At 39.4% G+C, this 25,677-nt stretch overlaps 2 protein-coding genes across 3 annotated transcripts; one reads left to right on the forward strand and one right to left on the reverse strand.

Annotated features, from left to right (window-relative positions):
* Nucleotides 1-681: 681 nt before the first annotated feature.
* Nucleotides 682-8,662, reverse strand: CA7 (carbonic anhydrase 7; the record flags this gene model as incomplete). Its single annotated transcript, XM_080351954.1, has 7 exons — nucleotides 682-804; nucleotides 1,068-1,223; nucleotides 2,653-2,715; nucleotides 2,962-3,057; nucleotides 3,945-4,063; nucleotides 6,440-6,637; nucleotides 8,623-8,662. The coding sequence occupies 7 exons, from the start codon at nucleotides 8,660-8,662 to the stop codon at nucleotides 682-684; spliced, it is 795 nt and encodes a 264-aa protein (XP_080208080.1).
* Nucleotides 8,663-11,961: 3,299 nt separating this feature from the next.
* Nucleotides 11,962-25,294, forward strand: NAE1 (NEDD8 activating enzyme E1 subunit 1). Of its 2 annotated transcripts, XM_080352096.1 has the most exons (20): nucleotides 11,962-12,027; nucleotides 13,022-13,125; nucleotides 13,216-13,276; nucleotides 14,198-14,228; nucleotides 14,811-14,882; nucleotides 14,990-15,069; nucleotides 16,177-16,286; nucleotides 16,627-16,736; nucleotides 17,315-17,377; nucleotides 17,627-17,690; nucleotides 18,457-18,548; nucleotides 19,850-19,909; nucleotides 19,998-20,131; nucleotides 20,958-21,033; nucleotides 21,403-21,442; nucleotides 21,941-22,027; nucleotides 23,053-23,145; nucleotides 23,554-23,668; nucleotides 23,743-23,792; nucleotides 24,874-25,294. In XM_080352096.1, the coding sequence occupies exons 1-20, from the start codon at nucleotides 11,972-11,974 to the stop codon at nucleotides 24,981-24,983; spliced, it is 1,608 nt and encodes a 535-aa protein (XP_080208222.1). In that variant the 5' UTR covers nucleotides 11,962-11,971; the 3' UTR covers nucleotides 24,984-25,294. The 2 variants fall into 2 exon arrangements, with proteins under 2 accessions (XP_080208222.1, XP_080208223.1); XM_080352097.1 differs by lacking the exon at nucleotides 21,941-22,027.
* Nucleotides 25,295-25,677: the final 383 nt, after the last annotated feature.

A 25,677-nucleotide genomic window follows, 5' to 3' on the forward strand; every position in this document is an offset into this window, starting at 1 on the left:
CATGGGCTAAAAGAGCTAGTGTCTGAACAACACTGGGCAATAAAATGGCCTGCTTTTAAACACAGCATTTACATTGTTATTTCAAATTAGTTACAAAACAGCATTTTAGAACAGTAACTTAATATAGATGTAGTTTTCATACCAGTGCCTACCTGATATAAGAACTCTTTCCTAGTGCTAGTCATGTGCATGGTATGTGACAGACAGCAAGAATACAATGAAAGCAATCTTTAAATCAGAGCTCAGCAAATGCTAACAAGAGATTGGTAAAGAAAATTTAAGTCCAATGTGTCCAAAATTTTTGACTACTGTTTCATCACATATTATGAGACAATTAGAAATTGTAGCCACCAGTACTAGTAGATCACTACATAATTTCCCATTTTATATTAAGTAGGGTTTTCATTTCATCTTAAGTTTTAGAGTGTCAGGTCTTGAAGAACACTCTAGATTACTCAGCTATCCCTTACATTAAAAAATACCCGTTAAAAAGATCCTATTTCTCAAAAGAATGAGCAATCCAAATAAAATAAAAATCAAAAGATTGTTCCCCTCCAAGTAGAGTGTTCACAGTAGTGGGTATCTGGTGTGTTCCACAAGTGATCTGAAGACCAGGGTTTCTATCTATAGTAGCTCAGATGTGGAAGCTCTTTGTTATCTCAGGGCCACTATCAGTTTTCTTCAGGCCTTGAAGGAAGCTCGAACTACTCTCCCTTTAAGAGGCTGAGGGGGTCGAAAATTATTCACCATTTGGATCCTCTGATCTTCCTCAGTGGTGAAGAGAAGCATGCGGAACTTCTCCAGCTGTAAATTCAGTGAAAATTTACTGCTTAAAATGGCAACCAGTATTACAGCTTTTAATAAAAGGACCAAAGCAAAGTATTCAGTACATCACAATCTGTTAATGGAACAGGTTCAAGCAAAGATCTTAAAGAGTATTAGCAGAATAAACAGAAGCCCTAATTACTGAACAGGGTAATGGTCTTTTAACTTAGCCCTGTTGTAAATCAAAACAGTCACTGTCTGTGTCGAATCCTACAAGACCTGTGAGAGTACCAAAAGCTTACCTGCTTCTCAGAAATCCTGATAGGTTCCTTCAGCACTATCCATGTTACACTCTCATTAAGGGGTGGTGTTGTCAAAGAACCAAGGTATGTCCAATAATCTAGACTCAAAGGCAAGAGACATTTGGGGTTGAAGCTTCTAAATTGAGCTTTCGTTCCCTGGAAAAAAATAAAATTGATACTTGAAGTATAGCTTTTTACTTTTAAGTGCAGGTTAAAGAAGTCTTTTTGAAGGATAAAGAAATGCTGAAGTAATATTAAAGATTAGGGGAAAGGAATAATCTATGAAGGTTTGGCTCCTTTGTAACAACTGTTATCTAAGAGCAGCATAGCAAGAGTGACACCTGCTGCTGGTTTACTGGACTTTGAGTTCTTGCCTCATTGCCTCTGCCAAAGTTCAGCTCTTGTCACAGAAAGTCCAAGAATAATGCAGGAAGTACATTCTATATATAGCATTCAGTGTGAGCTACAGATAATATAATGGCAGAATTCCTTGTCTCGTTACTTGCTATTTTCTATGCTCCCCATCTACTTCAGTAGGAAATTTGAAACCTTCAAAAACTTGGCCCCAAAGAGTCATCATCTGCTAAGACAAATATTGACTTAAAAAAAATCAAATGTTCAAGTCTAAAATTAGACTAAGATGGATCAGCCAAAAGACCAGTAGAAACAGGAGGTGCCACTTAAACTAGTGATTGCCTTAACTAACACAGTCTAGGGCTTGTAGGAGTATCTGAAAGGTATTTAGTCACTCAGAAAGCACCATTCAATTGTCTGTAAAATTGCTCATAAGGAACAGAATGAGTAGTTTACCCCCAGTGGCAAACCTGCAGACCTTCAGTCACTACTACTGAGGGATAATTATTTCTTTCCTGCAAGTGGAAGAAATTACTTAAAAATATCATTTAGCATGTCTACCGACTACATATTGCTGCATAACTGCCTTCATTCCTTGTCTTTCACAAGCTTATATAGAGGAGCAAGAATAATATGCCTACTCAATTTTATTTTGCATATTAGAACTTATGCATGCTATAGAATGCATTAACCTCATGAAAATCCAGAAAGGTGAACACTTGTGGTCTAATCAGTTCACATTTGAGAAAGTGCAGCAGGTATCAACCTTCAAAGCTCTCAGATACAATACATCTGGGTGAAGACCACCTTGAAGTATCACTGTAAGAACAGACTAGCTCAGGACCTCATGAAGACTGGCTGCCAACAGAGCTTTGCAGCAGAAGACAGATACCCAGCTTTGACTTGTTCAAGGCCAGGCACAATGGAAAAGTCTTATTTTGCTGAGTGTAAGAGCTGAGCCTAAAGGATCATGGAGCTTTAGATTTTCGATACTCCGGGAAAAGCAGAACCTCTGAATAACCAGTGGGGTCAGCATAGCCTTGGGAGGCACCTTAGACTGAGCAAATAATATGAGCTTTGGAGAGGAAGAGGAGAATACAACTACAGTGATGTTCTAATGATGGGAGGGTTTGTGGTGGGTAATTTTCCATTTTTGTCTTAAACATGTACATGAGCTTGATTTGTAAAGGATATTCCAGAAACAGTAAAATTTAAAGAGATTAAAACTTACTTTAAATTTTACCATGTACAAAGCATCAGTGAGTCTGTTCATATTGGCATGTTCTCTCCCAATCTAAAATAACAAAATAGACAGGTTAAATAAGAATGACTATAATTATGCTTTGAATAGGTGGTGTTTTTTTCCTCTAAATCTCAACATTCCTACTAAAGTAAGTTTAACAGCAATTTGCATTGAGTTACTGCTTCCAATAAGTCATCTGTTTTCCTTAAGCACTTCTGAAATACGTGGTTTGGTTCTCAAACACTTGACAGCATAATACTTTTTATCATGTAAACATGCTATTTTTGTTATTCTTACCTCCAAGAAAACACCAACTACTGCCAAGCCATCTGGAGCTGCTGCTGCTTCTCCAAATGTTGCATATTTTCTGGCATTCCAGTGAACCAAGTGGAGCTTTAAAGAAAAATAAATAATAATTAAACAAATCGGTGATAGAAGCTGTGAACATAGGTTGTCTCACGTTAATGGTTGTTCATAAAAGAATGTAGGTTTTGCTCTGAAGCATCTTTGGAAACATGAGCAAGTTTAGCCTTTTGGACCAGTCCATAAGCATGGACAAACACTAAAAGTTCCTATATATCCGCTTTAATTTGAAACAAAGCAAGCATTAACCTGTGACCTAACTTCCCTGGTATGGGCCCTCATCCCACGAAGCAGTATGCTCCGGTACTTACTAGGAGACTGCAGAATTCTATGCTACTGTAGTGTTTGAGGAAGATTGTACTGGGAAAGGCCTGTGCTCGTCCTAGGCTTTGCAGAACTGTCTCAAGCCCCCACATGAAGCCACTTCTAAGCTATGGAAAGCACCAGCATTTCACAGGTGGTGACCATCAGCTGAAGCCTAAGCTAACTGTGCCAGGTACTGGAGCTACACATGGCTTCTCAGCATCATGTTTGTCAGTATAGCCTTCCACCTGTGTAAATAAAAGGATGCAATCAATGGTGTGCAGCAGGCTAAACTAGACAGCAAAGGACTCTCCGAGATGCTGTGTGAGCACAGCAACTAAACTGTGGGGCTGTGTCCTGTTAAATAGAATAAGATGACTGAGAATCTTGGAAAAAGGGCTGGACCGGGGGGAGATAAGTGTGCACTCTAAAAACCAGAGTAATCAATAGATAACTTCAGTGTAAGGAATAAAGTTCTCATTAAAGTTTGTGCTGACCTAAGCCTGGTGAGTAAGCAATCGGAATCCTGAGGGAAACCTAGTCCCCACTGCAGACAAAGTCATTTGTCAACAGCGTTTGCATGAATTCATCCCATCTGTAAAAATACATATTACCTCACATGGAAAAGGTTTGCCATCAATTGTGTGCTCCGATCCTTGGTCATGCTTTGTCCCCCAGTGAAAGTGAAACTGCTTTAGCCGAAATGGATTCTCAAAGGGACCACCACTGATTGCTAAGCAGAAAAAAGTAAGAGAAAAAGCTTAAGCATTCCAGCTTCTTAGCTTCCTGTTAGTAAAAACTAATGTAGTGGAAAAAAGCCAGCAGCATCCCCCAGTTGCCAATATCAAATATATGCACCATCCAGATATTTGTAAGGGTTGAACTTCTTAACAGGAAGCACCTGAATTTATGTTAAAATTTCAATTTAAAAACATTGAGTGGCTGTTTGTACAGAATATTGTGGCTTCTTTGAAAAAGAGTATATTTGACATACAAAGAGGGGATAGCTTTATAATTATGCCTTTCTTATTCAACACAATAAATCCAAATTGAATGTTAAAAAATAAATAACAATTTAAACTCGTATATCCAAAATATTTTTGACAGTGCTACTTGACATTTCATGCAAAAGAGTGTAGATACCTTGAGCATCAGGTAGACAATTTCCTGTTTAGAGTGTCTTCCCTTCCTCTGGGGTTATCTATATTCTGTTTCCTTTAAATACCTGATCCCACAAAACGAGGTAATACAATAGCTCGTTCTTTACATGACACCATTCAGAATCTCAGATCACCTTAAAAATGTGAGGTAGTGCTACAGAGAAACTTCATACATCATTTAGAAATAACACTTAAGAGCAGGTGAATGTGTAAGCTGCCACCTCTAGAAGATACTTTATCAACTGCATTAGTAGTCCTCCTGTTCTTTTATATGGCACTAAATCAAATAAATTTTGCCAAACAGACATGAAAACTTGTCTAAAAAAATAAAAGCTGGGACTTTCACAGTGCTACCACATGTGCACAGTTCCAGCTGGCCTTTATGCAGGAAATTGGCTTTACCAAAGCAAAGGTTTCAGTATTAAGAGTATAATTATCTCCTCGTGTGTTTTTCTGAACTTAGCAATGGAATGCATCACCTGTCTCAACCATTATTTTAACAAATCTAGCTATTATGGCTTACTGTCAAAATTCTCTTGTGCCCTTTATGCAGAATTATGAGTCACCAGATCTATTTCAACACAACTAAAACACTTTAAACCATGCTTTCCACCCCTCACAGTCTTCTTCCTTGAAAATGTTATTAAAGCAAGGCTTGTGCTTAGTGTAGAAAGGGCAGAGGTGTTCATTCCTGTATGTGCTCTGAGTCCATATTTCTAAATGCAGAGTAATAGGCAACGCTTTTTAAACCTGGATAACATTATCTGTTATATGCAGTTCAGCTGAGAACAGCACAACAGTAGTTAGCAAGCTAAGATAACACTTTCAGAGATATTTTACAAATTCTCTTTGTAGGGTGACATGCTTAATGCATCTGTGTAGTAAGATTTTGGTAAATGCATGTCCAGCCTTCTCTTCAAATTCAGTAAAGACACTTGAAAAATGGCTGGACTTGTAACCCCCAGCCCCTATTTCAAAGGGTTACGAGCACACACAAGTAACTTCACAGAAAAAGTGACTTGTTCTGAGTATCCAGGTTATCCTATTTAGCTAGAACCAAACAACACGTCCAAATGGAAGATTAAATCAGCTGTTTGACATGTTTAAAAATTGTTTATAATTTTTTAAAATGCACTCAGCTATTTCATCATCTCCATTTGAATACTCTTCCCTCCCCCCTCAGATATAAAAACAAGGTTTAGCATGGCAGTAGAATTAACAGAAGTAATCAATCACTTAAAGCATTTATTCTTGTCTCTTAGCTCTTGGCAGAGAATATGCAACTGCAGATAGCCCAACATCCACAGCAGCTACCAACTCAGAATTAACTGAAGATTCTATAATTTCTGAAGAAACTGAACTGCTGTGAGGCAGGGAGGAAAGAAGAAAATAGTGCAGGGTCACAGTTAGTGACTGGTCCAGATACAACTTAAATGTAGTGGATTATGATGATGATGACTATGCTGTATCACCTGATCTCTGCTAATCCTCTTCTCTTCCCTACCCCTGGGGATGGAAACTGGGCAGTGAGCCACACAGAGCTGGCACGTGTGTTGGTACCTTCGATTTGGATGATCATGGACACAGGGCAGTGAGGACTGTACATACCTACTCCATGTGTCTAGAACGGCTGGAAAGATGCAAGGATTCCCTGGCTAGCAAACTGACAATTGCCATTTGAAAGGGATGTCCTGCAAACAAACTTCTGATTCTCCTGATGCAAGAGCTTCTCCTAATGTAGAAACACTATTCCACTAGCAATTGTATTGCTAGAGAGATTCAAGTGAAGACAAATGTGGGGCTCAGGAAGACAAAATATAAAGGGCTCTGGTTATACACCTTGTTCTAAACTGAAATCATAAATCATAAGAAATACACTATACAGGATGTACTTGTTTCCATCACTAACAAATTGTATTCTGAGTTAGTTGGCTGTGCGTTAGTCTCACCTGTCTTGTCATCAGTATCTTCAAACTCAACCATAACTGAATGGCCATTGTTGGAGATGCTGAGAGATGTACATGATTCATAGGAGATAATAAGTGGCTTCAGATTAGGGTCATAAACTGCTCTTGCAGAAACTATATCAATAGGTGACTGGCGGTTCCCTTGGGCAATAGGATAAGATTTGTGCCACTCTGAAGGTCCTTCAAAAGGAAAGAAAGGAAAGCACCATTATTTTCTTCCTACTATACACAAAATAATCATTACAGGTTTTAATGAGCCTTGAAGTAAAGCTTGCTGAGCAGGAGTGACTTGAAAATCTTGTATCCAAGAGGTTCACTTCAATTCTAAGCTGGTGTATTTTTATGAGCACAAACAGACTGCAACAAGATGAGGAAGGCAAATGTCTTGTACAAAAGACACTGAGGAAATCATAGCACATCAGAGTGCTGTATCTTCAGTTACTTGTGACAGTGATTTTCTGCAGAGTGTGTAATTTCATTGCTAAGGAATCTGAAGACCTTCCAAGGTGGGTGCAGGTGTGAACACATGCATATGCACATACACACTCCCCCAAAGAAACAGCATTTAATTCTTCCTGGGAAAGACAGTGTAAAAGCTCCAGTGATTCAAATTAGATGCAGATGACTCAATCTCTTAGCTACTGACTATGCAGTTATTTTTAAAGCCATTTTATGACTGCAGTAAATCTTTGAGGCAGCTCCATTCTTCACTCATGCCCATTATGGTATCTCTCTACCCTGAGTGAAGGGTACAGTGTGATGATTAGTATTTTTGGACTTTCTGACTGCAATAAAGTGGGGAGAAAGAGCAATTTAATAACACAGCTCTCTACTGCCAGAGCTGGAACATTCATTTGCTATTTGAGATAACACAACTGTATCTATATCAAAGAATTACTTACTCTTAACACTACTTTCTCTACTTTGGTATGGTAGAGCAAGAAGCAATTAAATTCTTCTACTGCTTATGTTCAGAAAGCATTAACAGTAACAACTTTAAGGTTCCCAATAAGCACATTTTCAAATGTGGCATTCTCACATACTTTCACAAGTAGAAACCTTTTTCTTTTTATTTAAATCAAGCACAGCTATTTACCCTCCTTGAGTTTATGTAACAAAAACAGTGATTTGTCTTTGGCATTTTCTGAAAAGCTAAGCTTATAAAATAGCATATTTTCTCAGCTTGCCTGTAAAGCAGATTTAAGATTTCAACACTGTTACACAAGCTTAGGCAATATAATTTGTTTCTTACAAGCTTTGCAAGAAACATGGCTTTATTACTGCTACCTATATGCCAAATACGTAACACAAGCTACTAGCACTAACCAGCTTCACTTAGCATTTAAATGTGCTTTTTGACTTGGTGAAACTCACACAACTGCTGTTGAGAGGGAGAGAGAGAGAGGCTGGCTTCTGAAGGTTATACAAAAGACTCTTGTTGGACACTCAGCAGCTAGAACAGTTGCTGCCAAAAGAGAGAGACTCCTGAAGGTTATGCAGAACATTGTCTTGTTGGACAACACCAGTCACTCATCCACCCTCCTCTGTAAAGCATATAGGTGCTATAACACACTGTTGTAGGAATCTTTCAGTAGCATCAGAAATCCTCTCACTCTGTGACACACGTTCTGGGAGGTGGGAAGCAAAGGAGGATGACTAAATTAAAAGCTGTCAAATCAGAAAGCGTAACTTGTTCTTTAAGAGATTTCTGATACTGATCTGTACAATTTATTGATGTTGGAGGAATATACAACATATACCTTATTTTATTCACTTCTGTGGAAGCCTAGATATCACATTTTAGCAACTGCACAGGATCAGAAGCCCTATTACTGCTCTGCCAAATCTTTACTTAAAAGAATTAACCCTTTTCATAACAGCTTTTTGGAACAGGACCTATCTGTAATATCTGCAGCCTGGGGGGGGGAAAAACCCAACCTCAGTACCTCTTCTCTCAGTTTTGGAACATTGATTACAACAATGAAAGGCAGCAGGCATAGGTTTGTGCCGCTTTATGGGTGCTACTTATTATCAATAAAGTAATTAATTACCTGCTGTGTATACTTGATGCTTGCAGGCAGCTCTGCAGGGCTCAGGAAACAATTCTAGAAAGAAAATGAGTGGGGGAAGACCGAGAGATGCAGCGCAGCAGTGCTATAACCTACCGTCATCCCGCCCATAGCCCCAACCGCGCTGGCCGGTCATTACCGAGAGCTGCGCCCGCTCCGCTCAGCCCTGTGCGGGAGCGCTGCTGCTCACCTGCTTTATAGCGGCTCACCGCGGGGGGGCGGCCCTTAAAGATACAGAGCGAGCCCTGCGGGAGGGGCAGCACCGCCTGCCTCCCGCTCCCGGCTTTGCCGCTCCTCACCCTGTTTGCTAACGCAGCACAGACGAGCGAAAGTAAAACTGAGGAGCCCAGGCTGTCCAGGTCGCATCGGGGTCAAACTTAGGAAAAGAGGGTAGTATTTTCCCATTTTACACCATATAGAAGCAAGAGCCATAACCTGCTCTGAGCAACAGGGCACAGTAACTCTATAATGGGAACTGTCCTACTCACTTTATGTTCTGCAGGGGGAAACATCATCAAGTTACTGCCTCTCTTTTCTCAAACACTCTCTCCATCTGCAAACAAACAAACAAACGAAGAATGATGCTTCCACCTGATTTGTAATTAAAACTTCAGAATCAGTGCTTAGGTCAGAGGGAGAACATTCTCATATCAGAAAAAAAATACTTGTGCTACATTCAAACAAGGTAAAAATCGCAACAATTAAGGATAAATTGGCAATCTCTTGTAGGGTTTTTTGGTTTATTTTGTTTGGATTTTGGTTGTTTTTTTCTTTGTAAGTCTAAAGAAGCTGTAAAAACAAAAAAGTGGTTATATTAGGGAATAGAACACAGCAGACTCTAGAGAAAGAAGGTGATCTGTGAAGCCTCAGTTATCTGTTATGGTGCAGTAGTTGCCTGCACCCTGCTAAGCCCATGAAGAGGCTACAAGGAGGCACCAAATCTGCAGATGTAAAATGCCTTAAGACATCTCTGTGGCAAGAAAAATGGCTCCTCAGTAGTAATTTTGTTAGATCTGAGGAAAAGCTGCCTGTCAAGGCTACGTTTTATAAATACATTGATTTTCGCAAAGACAATGGGACATAGGAATAGGGATTCTTCTATTATGCAATCAGGAAAATGGAAGAAAAAAATCAATGGAAGCGTTTAATGCATCTTTTATGTTGTGATACTGCATTGTAAGAATTCATTTCCTTTTTCGGGACCTCTCCATAGGATTCAGCTGTAAAACCTTTGAGATTCACTGATGCAAGCTAAATCGCTCAATAAGGGATGTAAACTGCTGTAAAGGTGTCCACAGAGTAGTTCTGCAATGACTTACTCAGGTCATCTTCTCAATTTGGTGCTGTTAAACTTCCCAGATCTTCTCAGGTCCCTGCACAGGCACTGACCCTGTTGGGGTGTCTGTGGTCAGTCTGCACACCCAGGTCCTCGTGTGACTCAAATAGTGGGATCAGCACAGCAGCGCTGCCTTTGCGTTCAAATGCTTTGCTGCTTAGTAGCACAAATGAGCTGTGAGAAGCTGTGATGCTTTGGTTCTTATTCTTGTGTGGCTCTTTGCTGTGTTTTTAGACAGGGAAACCAGCTGTAGATAGAGTCAGCCAGATGCGAATAGTCAGGAAAGCTGTTCTAGACCATGGGGAAAAGTACAAAAATACCAACTTATCAGAGAAAAGAATAAAAAGAAGAGGAATTTTCTGTATTGAAAAAGCCAACTATAGACTGGGGAAAACCATATGCAAGACAGAAAATACTGAGCAACTTTTCAAGTGAAACTTTAAACCTGAGACTCAGATCTTGCTGACAGAGTATAGTGCCCATGAAGTGGCCCAATGTCTACATGCATTTGACACCATTCACCATTTCAGCTTTTATCTTCTCACATTCAAAACACAACCTATGTATGTGGACTACAAAAGCAGGCGCAGGAAGACATCTGAGACAAGAGAAACCTGCTGGAGACGTGGTGGGAAGTCGACTCCTCAAAATGGAGATTTAAATGGTTTGATTTAGAAAACATAAAAGAGGCAGTGAAAGTGCCCAAGAGGAAAGACCAAAATAGCTTGAATACAGTTTTTGCTATAAGTGATAGCCAGTGTGTACATGACAGGAAAGCGGGGTAGAAAAAGAGGAATGGGATACCTGGCTCCCTCAGGGCTTCCCAACCTCCACATACCATTTTTTATTATTATTTGTCTTTGACTTTTAAAGCTATAAACACTTGGTTGCTTTATACCAGAAATGGGCACTATATTTTGGAACTAAGTCTGAAATAATCCTATAATTTATGGTTTGTCCAGTTGAAACTGTATAATTGCAGCAGATAGCAGGAACAGAACAAGACACCTTGTGATTTTGGTAAACAGAACATTCCTACGAACATTGCAACAGTCCCTGAAATTTAAACAGAAGGAAGGATTTACTGTGACATGGCAAACACAAAGCCTGAGAAAAATGAACTTTGGAGGAGATAATGTATATGGGAAAACAAAAGAGGAAGCACTATACTGTATTATAACATCATCTACAAGATATAAACCACTAGATTGCACCATTGTATAATTTATGCTAGCAGATATCTAGCAAATTAAATATACTAAAGAGAAGCAGATTGAAAGGATCACAATACTCTTTTATGGGCTAACAAATGGGAACAATGCACACATTTTGGGACCTCTCTTTTGTTGTTGAAGTTTTTAAAGGTGTGAAGCTTTGCTTTTTTAGTGCACTTCATAGGACAAGCTGTATTGATGCCGTATGGAAAGATTTTCATAACAGAAGTGCGTAGATACAAAAGATTTCAGATTTTTTGGTCTCAATACTGAATAGAAATAATTGTAATAATGTACACCAAGTCTGCAAGTGTATCTAACCTGATTTTTCTGAGTGCGGGTACCTGCAGGGCTTCTGACTCAAATTGCTGTAAAACGCCTCAAAACTTCACACCAGAAAGCGGGTTGAGGCATGAAGAGAAATACCTTTTTTGAACATGAGTTTTCGGAATGGGACTTTATTTTTAGAAATGTATTCCTGAAGGAAACCGCATCCTGTGTTTCTGTGCTTGTGATTCCCGTCAGTGTCCCCAAAGACACCACGACCTCGCTCGGCGCGGGTTTTTCCCACCGTTTTCCAAACTGCCGTCTCGATCTCACTGAGCAATGGCGGCATCGACCGGATCCCGAGCGGGTCTGCTCAAATCTCCGCGTCAACACGAATGCTCCCGCTTCTTGCCACGGCGCGCAGCACCACCCGTGTCCCACGCAGGGAGCCCGGGACGCGTCCCGCCGAGGAGGAGGAGCCGAGTGCGCCCCTCCCGCGACGCTCCCCCTCGCCCCGCCCACAGCCCCGCCCCGCCCACAGCCCCGCCCCCCGGTGGGCTCCCGCTCCGCCGGCCCCGCGCATGCGCCCGCCCGCGCCTGCGCAGCGGTGCCGGGGGAGCGTGGGGCAATGGCGCAGGCGGGCAGGGCCAGCCTCAAGGAGCAGAGATACGACCGGCAGCTGAGGTAGCGCGGCGGGGCTGCTGCCGGGTTCCGCGGGGCTGTCGCCGGCCGCAGCCCGCGCTCCTGCGGCTCTGGCTGCCCGTCCCATCGCCGGGCTCCTCCGCGGCCGCTCGCAGGGAGGGATGCGGCGGGCGGCCCGGCTGCGGCTGCGCTGTGCGGGCCGGGCTGCGCTGCCCGCGCTGAGCCCCCGGGGAGCGGCGGTGCCGGCTGCGGCGGAGCCCGGGGCGCGGGGAGGCCGTGGCCCGGCTGTTGGGCCGCTCGGCTCCGCCGGGCAGCGGCGCGTCCGTGCCTGCGTAGGGGAAAAGGCGCCAGGTGAAGTGAGACGGGGGCGGCGTGTACCGGAGCCAGCCTGTATGTGGAGTGTGGCTTGGGTTCGTTTGCACATGCTTGGACACATTTGAGTCTTAGTTATTATGCTTTGCCGTGCCTGGGCATTAACGTTCTTCTCTGCAGCTGCGCTGAGTAAAGTTCCTGCCCGTGTGTGGGTTTGTGCCCGAGTGCTGTGCTGTCCCCACTGCAGCCTGTGTTATCATAGACGTAGTGGATACAAGAGTCATTTCCATCTGCTTGTGCGTTTCAGTGTCTTGCATTATAAATTGTAAAAAAATATTAAACCCCATAAAAATGTATTATAATAAAACTTACAAAACCCAGAACATTCAGTTTTAGGACAACGGTTGTGTCGGGTGTGTTGTGACCCATGCTGATTTTTAAAAAGTTAAATATGTTGCGACAGAAAGCGTGTGTGTTCAGATGGTGCAGAGTATAATAGATGTCAGTAAAATTGGGTTGCTCTTCAGAAAGTTTTGTGTTTGTCACACTAAGTTTTCTTAAGGAAAGCTCATCTTGGTTAGTGCGATATAGCCACCCAGTTGAATGGAGAGCGGTATGCTCGCCTCCATTTGGGATTGCTTAAATGTTTTAAAAAGTCTTTATATTTGCATTATTATCTGAAACGAAATAACGCCAGAATGTTTCTGTTTCCATCCCAATGTAGATTGTGGGGTGACCATGGACAAGAAGCTTTAGAATCTGCCCATGTTTGTGTGATAAATGCAACAGCGACGGGAACTGAAATACTCAAAAACTTAGTCCTACCAGGTAAGTAGATACTTCTTGTGCATTTTGTAGTGATGTATCTGATAATTTCCTAATGCCTAGTTATTTATTGTAACTTTTTTTTTCCCCAAGGTATTGGTTCATTTACAATTGTCGATGGGAATTGGGTCTCTGGAGAAGATGTTGGAAATAAGTAGGTTTCTTACTAGTTTCCGCTAAAAATTGAGAAGTAACAGGGTTTCATAAGTAGTTCTGTTAGTGTACTTGTTAAGGAATTCTATAAGATTCTTAATAACTTTAAAACCCCAGATGTATTTCTCCAAGTCTTTTGTGCTTTTGGATATTTGTGGCATACACAGCATGCATGATAGTTTTGAAATTAGCTCCTAAATTTTACATGGTTTTTTAGTTGCTGTTTTTCTGTCTTACAGGTCTGTTTGCTTCACAAATCAAGTTTATAAAGACAGTAGTTTGCTCAATATAAAAACATTCAAAAATAACTTGTTTGCTGTAGTCTTGATACACGATAATACAAGATTTCCTTGTGTTCCAGCATGGCTAAATGTATTTTCCAAAATTTTCATTGTGCAAATAACTTATTTTTAGTTTATCATTGTGAAATTAGGTTGATAGCCACCTATTAGCTTTCACAGCTTTAAAGGCTCTGTGCAGCAGGGGAAAGGATAAGAAACTCTTTATAAATCCTATAGAAACAATCTCTTTGCTAATTCTAGATCCCATTCTCTTATGATTCAGGTAGATACCTACAAATATCTGTCTACTTACAAGGGTTATGCGTGGGCGGAGGGTATTCCATTACATGAAGAAATGAGTACTAATGGATCTTTAATTAGCCTAGTGAAAACGAATCCGCAGTGTGATCCTGGCTTCTCGAGGAGTTTGGTGTGTCTTATCTTTCAGATTTGTGGTCCAGGCATTGGAAAGTTTCCTTAAGAAACTGATCATGAGGAAAATACTACAGTGCAGAAAGGCATATTTGAGGGGAATTAGTTTGTGTATGGGAGTCAGCAACATACTCTGCACTACAAATGTAGCTATAAGGTTGTTTTTCTTCAAAATACAACCTCACATGTAACTCTTGTCTCCTTTTCAGTTTCTTCCTACAAAAAAGCCATATTGGTCAGGTAAGGACATAACAAACGTTAATTTAGGTGTGTTGAAAGCATGAAAGTATTGAGTTAATAGTCAAATGTAGTATTACGAGTAATGCTAAAAACATGTATGGATAGGTTAAAATCTATGTATTCTTTGTCAAAATACCCCATGCTTGCTTTTTAGTTGCTCATAAGTGAGAAGATAAGTTCAATTCTGGTAAGATTTAATGGAAGAATGAACAGGACAAGGTTAAGAGAATATTTGGAAGGTTAAGATGAAAGAGAATTGTGGTTGAAGGAGTAAAACTAAGAGTAGAGAGGTGAATGGTGGGTAAAAAGAATCACAAAAATGGGAGAGTCCAAAGGCATTGGTAACTCTTGGAAAGGAATAAATAGCTGTCACATAACTCTTGTTTTTAAAATGATATTACTGAAGATGGACTCAAACAAGTGCCTGCTGGAAAGGGGTTTATTTTTTCTCCAGATAAGCAAGGCTTGGAATAAGAAATCCTACCTCATGTATTTTTTTTAGCATGCTGCATATGTAGTGCTGATATACTATATAAATTGCAGTTCAGGAGGTTAAACATTGGTTTGGTTTTTGTGAAACAGAATCGTGCCCAGAGTGCTACTGAGCTCTTGCAAGAACTGAACAATGATGTTTCTGGAAACTTTGTCGAAGAGGTTTGTTTTCTGCAATCAGTCGAATGTTTCTTGTTACACAATGTGATTAAAGTATGAAATAATACCTGTGTGTTTCCTGACATTTTTTTTTTTCCCCAACTATTTAGAGTCCAGAAAAACTTCTAGAGAATGACCCTTCCTTTTTTAATCGGTTTAACTTGGTGGTTGCGACCCAACTACCAGAAAGGTAAAGAGTAACCTGAAGTTGTTTTTTGTTTGTTTTCATGCAGTTGTAAAAGCAGGTTTCCATTGCAGGAAGATGTTTGCAGGAAAACTTATGCAAAATGGAACTCTGTCATTGTGAAGAAAAGTTACAGTAAATTATGGCATTTTTTCTACACTTTTAATATGTTAATACATAGTTTAAAACCTTCTTCAGACCCCTGTCTGACTCATAGTTGCTATCTCCAGATATATTCTTCTATGTCAACTACTCTTGTAGTGGAAGTTGTTTCTGGTCCAAAATCACTATAACAAGTGTACTTATGTAAAACCTGACAGATCATAGGAGCTGTGATACCTTTAGATTTTTGCAAATCTGTTTTGTGTAGGTCTTTCCATTTTACCCGTGTATATAATTATTTTGCCTGTAGAAACTTTGTCAAGACCAGAAGTTCTTGGGTTTTTTTTAACCTCTTGCTGCTGAGAGGTGTCTCCAGTGCTGCCTTTCAGTGAACAGTGCACATGAAATATGACAATTCTCAGAATATTGAGAAACTGGCGGAGAAGAGGATGTTCCTGTTTCAGTAGCAAAGCTGCCTCCACAGAGGCAAGAAGTTGCTGGATAGATGAATAGTTAAATCTTGGTTTTGTGAGGAAGAAGCTGTTGTTCATACTTCATATATATCTCCCTCCCTCTACTTATAGAGGAGCTGGATATACTGTCTCTTAGAGAAATAAGAGTCAACTTGCCTCTTTGAAGTGGTGATTTTCCTGCAGACATCTGTGAATAAAGAGTATTTATATGCTATGCAAAACCTGTGATTGGAATTGCCCCTGCTGGAAGTTATGTTTGTGCAACATACCAATCTCGTTGGAATTTTTTGTTTAATTGATAGTTGGAACATTTGGGAGAATAGAGTTAAATATAAGTAAGCTAATGGATAAATATATTTCTAACCTAGTGTAAATTCACATATAGAATTAATGACCTGGTATGTGCTTAAAATCATGATAATATTAGAGTTCTCCCATAGAAAAATTACCTTCCACAAGCAACTTGTGTAAGAGTTAACTTTGTAGTTAACTATTGTCCTCTTGTATATCTGACAAAAAAAGGTGTTTTTCTTTATAGTACGTTGCTGCGCTTGGCTGAACTTCTCTGGAATTCCAACATTCCTCTGCTGGTCTGCAGGACTTATGGACTGGTTGGTTATATGAGAATCGTTATGAAAGAACACACAGGTTAGAGGGTTTCCTGAGATAAAGACTCTTCTAAAAGCCTTAAGGGTTCCATATGTGATGTCACTTTTTATTTCCATCTTTATCTTGTGTTGTATTTAGTATTTGTTAAGTCTTATGTAGTTTGCAGTTTGTCACTAGGAGCACTCTTTGAGGAATGCATAGAAATTATGGACTGCAACAAGTAAAATTGAGATTATCTCAACATTAAAATTAATTACACAAACCACTTACTCTGAAAATCAAGCAGCATAAGGAGCAGATGATGTGTGTATTTGGTGTATAGCGCTGTTTTGAAGGTCGAACGTGAGTGTGACATGCATTGTGTAACTTTTTCTCACAGTTGTTGAATCCCATCCTGACAATACGTTAGAAGATCTGAGACTGGACAAACCATTTCCAGAACTGAGGGAACACATTCAGTCGTATGACTTGGATCATATGGACAAAAAGGTTGGTATGTGGTTTACATTATGTGCTCTACGACAGACGCAGACACAGAACAGGGGTTATATGAAGATGACTCTTCACATGTAGTGCTGCTGAGCCTCATCTGACCAGCAGCAACTGCACTATCAGTCACAAAGTACTATTTTTTACCTTTGCCCCGCATATTACTGTCTGTATTTATATCTTAAGCAAATGGGGGTGTTGGCAAGTGATGAATATTGTTGGACAACTTGGATATTTTATTAGATTTATTTCCTCATGCCTCCCATTTTTAAAAGAACATTTATGATTGCCTACTGCTGCAGGGCTTTGCAGTGTGGATATTTTTGCATAACATAAGTTCCACTTTGGAAAAATATTGGAGAACTTGGCTCAACCACTCTTCTTTTAAGTAAGGGAATAGTGATTTGGTTTATAGTAGTTTGGGAATGTTATTTCTGAGCTGAAATGTGGAACGTGTCCTGCGTTTTTACAATAGTGGAAGGGATGTTAGATATGTACATTTAAAATAGATTTGTAATTTGCGTCCCATTTTTATCTTTTCTCAACTTGACAAATATTTCTCTGCTCTTCAATTACAGGACCACAGCCACACTCCGTGGATTGTGATTGTAGCCAAATATCTAACAAAATGGTTCAACGAGGTATATTGCAAAACTTCATAAATCATTATTGTTACTACCTCTTTAATTATTTCTTTTCTAAACTAGATTATTATGTTTGCAATGCGTAACAAATAAAGAAAACAGAGTGAAACCATTAAAAAATTTACTAGTTGAAATAGAAGTGAATATGTGTGGACAGTGACAGACTTCTGGAGTTCAGCAGTCAGGGCACAATGAAATTAGCAATAGCTGTTTTAAATAGAAATATTTTTGTGTTTTTCAATGTAGAACAGTGACCAGTTGCCTAAGAGTTACAAAGAAAAAGAAGCTTTCAGACAACTGATTCGGCAAGGTAATATATGTTGTAGAATCGCTTATTCATACTGGCAGAAATATGTAAGGCAATATCTGGAAAAGAATCAGAAGTTCTCTCAGGGTTGGTTTATGAAAGTCTGCTGGCACATACAGTACAATTCTTTTGCGCAGTGACTGTCTTACACAGGTGCTTGCAGATGCTAAAATCAGTGAGGGGTTTCTAAGATCTAGAAATATGTTGTCATAAATTATTGTAGAAGAAAACCAGTAACTGAATTGTTGGTGTTCTCTCATTTAAAGCTGGCCCACATGCAAATCGCGGAGTGTTCTGTCATCTTCATCCCCGGGCTGCGCTAGGGAGCCGATCTGTAGTGATTACCTTTGGTTAAATGAGGTTTTTAGTGCAGTCCATTTCTTGGTCTGGCTTGTTGTGTGGGTTCGTAAGTGTTGACAGATTTGACCGAAAAAACACAAGAAGACATGACTGGGGATGGGAAGGAGAGTTGAATTGCCTTTTTACCTCCATCTGCATTAATTCAGTGATTATGAAACTCTACTCTTTCTCACACAAATAAACTGATATTTTTGTGATAAGCAACTTGTACGTAACATCACAGGAAAATTAATCTTATGCAGAATGTACATGTAGCTGATGTTATCAGTACGTCTTACTAGTAATCCAGTTTTTTACTGTTTAGTTATTATGCCCCAAATGCATTCAAAGCCAGTCTGCTCTGTTGGTAAGACCCACATGATGAATTGTAACTCAGAACATGAGTTTTGGTTTATTTGTTTTCAATAAGGTATCTTAAAGAATGAAAGTGGGACCCCAGAAGATGAGGAAAACTTTGAAGAAGCTATAAAAAATGTGAACACCGCATTAAATACTACAGAGGTAAAATAAACATTTATGGGACAAAACTGAAGAGACTTCAACGACCTCATTTTTTCAGAACATATTATGCACTTTTAGGACAGAAATTCCATTTGCAACGTTTATATTTAGGTAAAACGGGATTATTACAATTTTAAAAATTGAAATAATGTGTAGTAAAATAGACCTAGACTAGGTGGCACTGTAGCTTATGGAAACTTTTATTTCCTTGCTCATGCAGGGAAGCTGCACTTCTGTCCTGAAGACATGAATTCAAGTATAGAAAGAATCAGTAACCAGAGTTGATTAGCAATGCATGCCTGGCTTAGACTTTACTAGATTTCTTTTACAGATCAAACTGTGAAGTGCGTGGTAAATTAGCAGCCACTAGTGTGGATGATGTTTGATTTAAATACATTGCTAGGAGAGAAAGCGTTTGTTGAAATGATGCTATATTGAAGCTACTTGCTGCAGTATTGATTCTGTATAGAAGTGAAGTGCTGCAAGGGACCTTTGACTCAGCAAATTCAGTACTTTCCTCTCGAAGAAACATGTTACGGAATTCCTTTCATAAACTGATCAAGCTAAAACGTGTTAAAAGTGACGTTTTTGTTGTTTTAAAATAATCCTGAAGTAGTAACTCATGGTTTAGAATTGACATCTGATTTCTTTCATTTCTCATCCATAGTAAATTGCAAAAGTTACATGGGGTAAAAACACATTTTGTGATTCTTTGTGGATGACATTCAGTTTTGATTTGAACCGTTCTGATCCTTGCTTGCACAGTCATATTAAGTCTCCCAAAAAAGCAACAGGTGAAACTTAGTGCTCACATCTGGGCCACTACAAGCTGTGTCCCAGGTTATTAGTGATTTATTTCGGTTTATGTGTCAGACTGAACTCTGGCAGTTAAGGGGTCAAAACACACTCACTTCTGCAGCCCCTCTTTACTTCCCTGGCTTTTTTGCTGCTCCACGTCTGGCCGGTAGGATGGACAGCTGATACCAGTGGTACCTTTTGCTGATACTGGTGGTACCTTTTGCGGATAGTGCTGCCAGTTTTTTAAATCTTCCTTGTGGAAGATGGAAATGAGGTGAGATTTTGTTTGTAATGTTTATCTAGATCAGAAGCACGTGCCTTGTTTTCAGGCGGGGCTACTATTTGAAATATGACTGAAAAGCACTAAGTATGCAAGATTCAGCAGAGATTTTGGTGTGAAACTCTGAGGTCACTTAGAGTTGGCTCATTTATGTAGTGAGTGTTGAGATAGTTCAGGAAATCCCAAGTCAAGTAAATACAAACCCATTTTATTTTTTTCACAGATTCCAAGATGCATTGAAGAGATTTTTAATGATGATTGCTGCATAAACCTCACAGAGCAGGTAATGAGTAATTAAGGGTAAGGCTTAAATGTAGCAGAAGCGTCATAAATAACATTTGTATACGTGACTATCTCTTGTGCATTTGTAGTCACCCTCCTTCTGGGTTTTGGCTCGAGCTGTGAAGGAATTTGTGGCAAATGAGGGCCAAGGAAGCTTGCCGGTCCGGGGCACTATTCCTGACATGATCGCAGACTCCAATAAATTCATCAAATTGCAAAATGTGTAAGTATACGGTTTTTACTTTAATAGTTACTATTGGTAGTAAATGGTGATGACTTCAGACCTCACAAAGTGCATGAATTCCTGTATTTAAAAAGAAAAGTGTATGTGGGAGTGGAGTGAGGAGGGTGTGAGGAGCACGGCAGCCTGGGGCTGTGTGGAGCCAGGGCCTCAGGCTCCAGTGCACCCCAGTTTCCTAAGGCTGGGCCGTAAGTGATCACTTTTCTTGGTTTTGGATCTAGTAAAGACGGTCCTATAGTGGATCCCATAGCCCAGCTACTGCTGTCCAAAGCAAATTGTTGCTTAAACGCAGCCTTTGTTTTTTCTCCTCAGTATGTATGTCAACCAGGTTACAGAAATTCTAGTTTCTTAGGTATTTAATTCTAAATAGAACACTTACAGTTCCTTAAAATGAGCTCATAAATTGAATTCTATTAAATACCGTATTGTAGAGATGTTTGCATTGTCATAGGTCGTAACAGAACTAATATGCTATGGCCACAAATACTGAAATAGAGAAATTAATGACATCCTTCAAGCCAAATCAAGGACACATAGCTGTTGTTCTGAAACTACTTAATGTTCTTCCTCTGTCTTTTTGTAGTTACATTTATTTTAACTGTTTTCTAGACCACATGTTTAGTGAACAGCTCAGCCATGCCCAGCAGTCAGACAGGGAAGTAACAGGTGCATTCCCAGCCTTGAGGTGGCTCACTTCATTCACATGGCGTGTATTTTGTCTGTATAATATAAACCACAAAGAAATGGTCTTCACTGTGAAGTTGATGGCTTTTTCTTGTAATTAATAAGACTTCTTTATTATTCACAGATACCGTGAAAAAGCAAAGAAGGATATTGCTGCTGTGGGTAACCATGCTGCTAAACTGTTACAGTCCTTAGGCAAGGTAATGAAAAATCTACCCTCATTCTGACAAGATAGAAATATTTTTACCCTGACTTTCTATACAGACATAAGTCACAGCAGACAGATAGAGAAGGCTTAGTTACCTTATTTTTTCAAAAGGTTTAAATAAGTTCTAATGAAATGTTTTATCCAGGGTCTGTTTTATTTATCACTTTTGATTTGGTCATATAAAAGCAAAAGGAGTACAGAGATATATTATTTACAATTTAAGTTTTGCTTGTTTGTTAGTTTGTTTATTTTATTTTAACAAAATTACTAGTTAGTTCACAATGAATGTGTGAATATATCTGAAAACATAAATTTGTTGGTCATTGTATGTACTGGAATGAGAGTATATTCTCTCTTTTAGGCACCCGAATCTATTTCAGAGAGAGAATTAAAATTATTTTGTAAGTATGCTTGAATTCTGTCCCTGTGTTTATGGAAATGATCAAAGAATAAAAAACTTTTGACTGCTAATGTAGTTATTACCCAGTAACTCAATATTTGAATTTTTCATGGAATCATAGTAGATGTAGTGGAAAAGAACCCTTGTTCGTTTGCAGTATGGGAGGGGAGAATGTGAAGTTGATGGCTGTGATTGATGAATTGCTATGGAAGAGCTACATGTTTTGTGCGCTTTTACATTAACATGGCAGATACATGGAGATTCTACAAGTAAATAAGCACAAAATACTTCCTTAAAATACTTGTGATCATAGACCTAAATGTAGTTCAATAGATTTTATTGCTGCAAGAAACTGGAAGAAACATGAAAGTGTTAAATGAAATTATTATAACTTTTAGTGTTTCATGTTTAACTCATCAAAGATACAGACTTGCAAAGATTTCCTAGGTGGTGATGCATTCAGGTAGGTGATGCTCTCCTTTCTGCACCCTCTGCTTAGGCAGCAACTCGGCTTTTCTCCGAGTAGTACGGTGTAGGTCTCTGGCTGAAGAATATGGCTTGAACACTTTTAACAAGGATGAAATCAGTAAGTACTCCAGTTTTGCACATACTTCAATTGCATTTTCAACTTGAAATGGTTTTGTGATCAAAAAGAATTGTATGTTACACATTCTGTTTTATTATGCAGTTTTATAATTTGGCATCAACTACAAGTATCTTTTCCACATCTAGAATGTTGAATTAAATTTGATTTTTGAAAGTTAAAAAAATGACCTTACAGATTGATACATGTTTCAGGTGTTTTTTCATGGAGATTTTATTTTTGATAGCACATAAATAAAACATTTTCTTCAAATTTCTATTTTCTGTACCTCAGTTTTCTCTGACAGAGTTGGAAAGGTGCTTTCACCTGACCAAAGTTACAAGACTAATTGCCTTGACCCTCTCTAAGCTTATATTTTCAGTATGTGAACTAGCAAACTAGTTACTTGATGTTGCATTTTGTTTTTTTTTGAACCTGGATAAATTAAAAAAAGAAAAAAAAGCTCAATTATTTTTATTGAAGGCATAATAAGGGGTAATGGGTTTAAGCTGGAACATAAGAGGTTCCAGTTAAACTTGAGAAGAAACTTCCCAGTGAGGGTGGCAGAGCCTGGCCCAGGCTGCCCAGGGGGGTTGTGGAGTCTCCTTCTCTGCAGACATTCCAACCCGCCTGGACACCTTCCTGTGTAACCTCATCTGGGTGTTCCTGCTCCATGGGGGGATTGCACTGGATGAGCTTTCCAGGTCCCTTCCAATCCCTGATGTTCTATGATTCTATAATTTAATGTTACAGCAGGTGTCAGAGCTGAAATGTGAATATCTTCACTGACCAGTTTGTATCAAATACATTCAATATGTTTGATCATACACTGGAGTCAAACTCATGTATCTGACAGCTGACTCATCGAGATTCTCAGCTGCAGGTTGTTTTCATTAAAATATATTTTCAGTGCAGAGTTTCCAGTTTAAGCACATTGGAAATACTTGATTTCAAGTAATTAAAACCCCCCCTTTTTTTTTTTCTCCATTTTGTGTGCGCCAGTTAAACTGTTCTCTTCCTGTTTTCAGTTTCCCATATGGATAATCCAGACAGTGAACTAGTGCTGTACCTGATGCTGCGGGCTGTAGATAGATTTTATAAGCAGCATGGTAGATATCCAGGTATGTTAATGCCAGAGTTACTTAATGTCATAAAAAACCTCACAACTAATAGCTACTATAATACTATAAACTATTAATATAGTGTTAGTTGTAGTTTTGCTTCCATATTAATATAGCTTTAGGAATGTGAAAGTTAAAGTGAGAATTTTTTCTCATTAGGAAATTATGGAATTTATCTGAATTGATAACACTGAAATGGGTTGTGCGGATTATGAATCGGTTCAGCTATTCAGTATTTGTCACTACCACGTGTAGCACCAACAGAATATGCAATTATTAGTCTAATAATAATATGTTAACTGCCTTAGAAACTTTTCAGAAAGCAAAATTCTTTCGCTGCAATGTAAACCCATGAACTTTGACTATGTTGTTATGGTTCTGTGATGAAACAGTTAACTGATTTTCCAGGTGTCTACAACTACCAGGTAGAAGATGATATTGGAAAACTAAAATCATGCCTCACTGGTTTCTTACAAGAACATGGGTTGTCTGTAGTGGTGAAAGATGACTATGTTCATGAGTTGTAAGTATTATATCGTAAGTGTTGCTTTATTGGTAGAACTACCTGAAAACACTAAGTGTTACTTTGCTCTCCAGTTGTCGCTACGGAGCTGCTGAGCCACATGCTGTTGCTGCCTTCATGGGAGGTAAGAATGTCACCGTATGTTCAGTGACCATACAAATAAACCCGACTACTGCAGTACATGCTTGGGTCAGAATCTCCTCTGTTTTAATTACTTTGTATTGTCAGAGCAAAGGCTGTGATCACAGACTGTAGTTTAAATAGTGTTAGGACAAAATCTGCCCCCTTCATTCTCCAGATGTAACTTTCTATGGTGTATAGAGAAGGTGGACACAGCAAGGGTTTCAAGTCAGTAAAAGAAACCAAATAAACTTAAAAATTAATCTCAGTAGATCAATTCTAGTAGCTTTATAATGTGTTTTGAAATAAAATGCTTGAAAGAAGCTTTGAGGTTTATTTTTAAAGGAAAAATTGTACTAATATTACAATTAACACGGTACACATCTTCCTTTAACTCAATAACACTTATGTTAAGTATCTATTAAATATAAATAGCCTTGATTGGTTACCTTAATTCAACCTGTGGGTATTATCAAGACTGAATATGTTTTAATGGATGCTCAAAATTTATATATCCAGTTAAGTTCTTTATTTGGCTTCATGCAGTGCTGAAGATAATTATGTATTAAGTAGTCTGTGGATTTGGGAATTTTTTTCTGCTTAAGTGAAACCTGGTATGTGCAGTGCTTTAGAAAAATTAATGTAAAGGTACTTCTGAAGAAATTACAGAATATTTCATGCTACAGGAGAACACAAAGGGATTACAGTGCAGTGACCCTTCAATTTATTTTATATTTTAAATGTATATGATTTTTTTTTTTAATTGAACTTCTCAGTTTCATTTAGAGGTCACAGTTTATATGGGTCTGTCTGCTTGCATGTTTTTACTGTGTTTGTGTGGATACGTACATGGAGAGAGCAAGCGTATACAGCAGAGTGGATGTGAAGTTGCCTTTCAGAGTAACAGCTTTCTGACTAGAACGTCCTGAAAGGCATTTTTACCTCCTAGGAGCTGTATCAGGCGCTTCCCGAATAATTCCAGTGTAGTGAGTTCTAGATAAATAACATTCTTTTACTAGTTTTTAAGTATCACCTGCTAACTACCTTTTTGCTTGGTTTTGTTCTGTTTGTTTTTTCCTTCTCAGGAGCTGCTGCACAGGAGGTTATCAAAGTCATTACAGGGCAGTTTGTAATTTTTAATAACACCTACATTTACAGCGGAATGTCACAGACTTCAGCGACTTTCCAGCTGTAGGATAACGATCTCCCACTGCTGCTTGTTCTGTAAATACCGTGCCACTGACTGGACTCTTCTGTTTTACCTGCAAATTAAAGTTCCTTTATTTGTAACAATTTTATCATTTTTTTCCTCTGGGGACAAATAAAATCATACCCAATCCCGACATTTTTTTAAATCTAGAATTTTCTGATTCGCCCTTGAGAGAAGAAGGTGGCAGCTGTTCTTTGGCACGGTGAGTTGTGTTTACAGATGGACTTGCCTGGTTTGCAGTAGAGCTGAACTTCACAACAGCTGCTTTTCAGTTTGGGGGGAGAACTTACAAAAGGTTAGAGAAGGCCTGTGTGACTTTGGTCTGAGGATTTAACTGTGAGGAGAGCTGGGGGAAGCTGTACTCCCTTTTATTGAGTTCAAGGACACTGGGGAAAGGGATCGTGTTCCTGAAAGCCTGGTTCTTTCAGCTGTATTGATCCAGCGAAGGATTCTCTTACCTGTACCCGTTGTGTCTGGTACATGTCAGGTGCTGGCACAGTGTGTTGTGCTGGCGTCGTGTCCAAAATACGGGGAATGGAAACTGAGTTGCATTGAAAACCAAAACGTTTCCCCCTGGCCTGGGGCTGGAGCCGCGCCAAGTGTCGGGCAGCGCTCGGTGTGGCCGAGGGGCTCTGTCTGTCTCCCGCAGCCCGAGCGGACCGCGGCTGCGGCGCCTCCG

This window comes from Nesoenas mayeri, assembly GCF_963082525.1.
Source record: "Nesoenas mayeri genome assembly, chromosome: 12".
NCBI lineage: Eukaryota > Metazoa > Chordata > Aves > Columbiformes > Columbidae > Nesoenas > Nesoenas mayeri.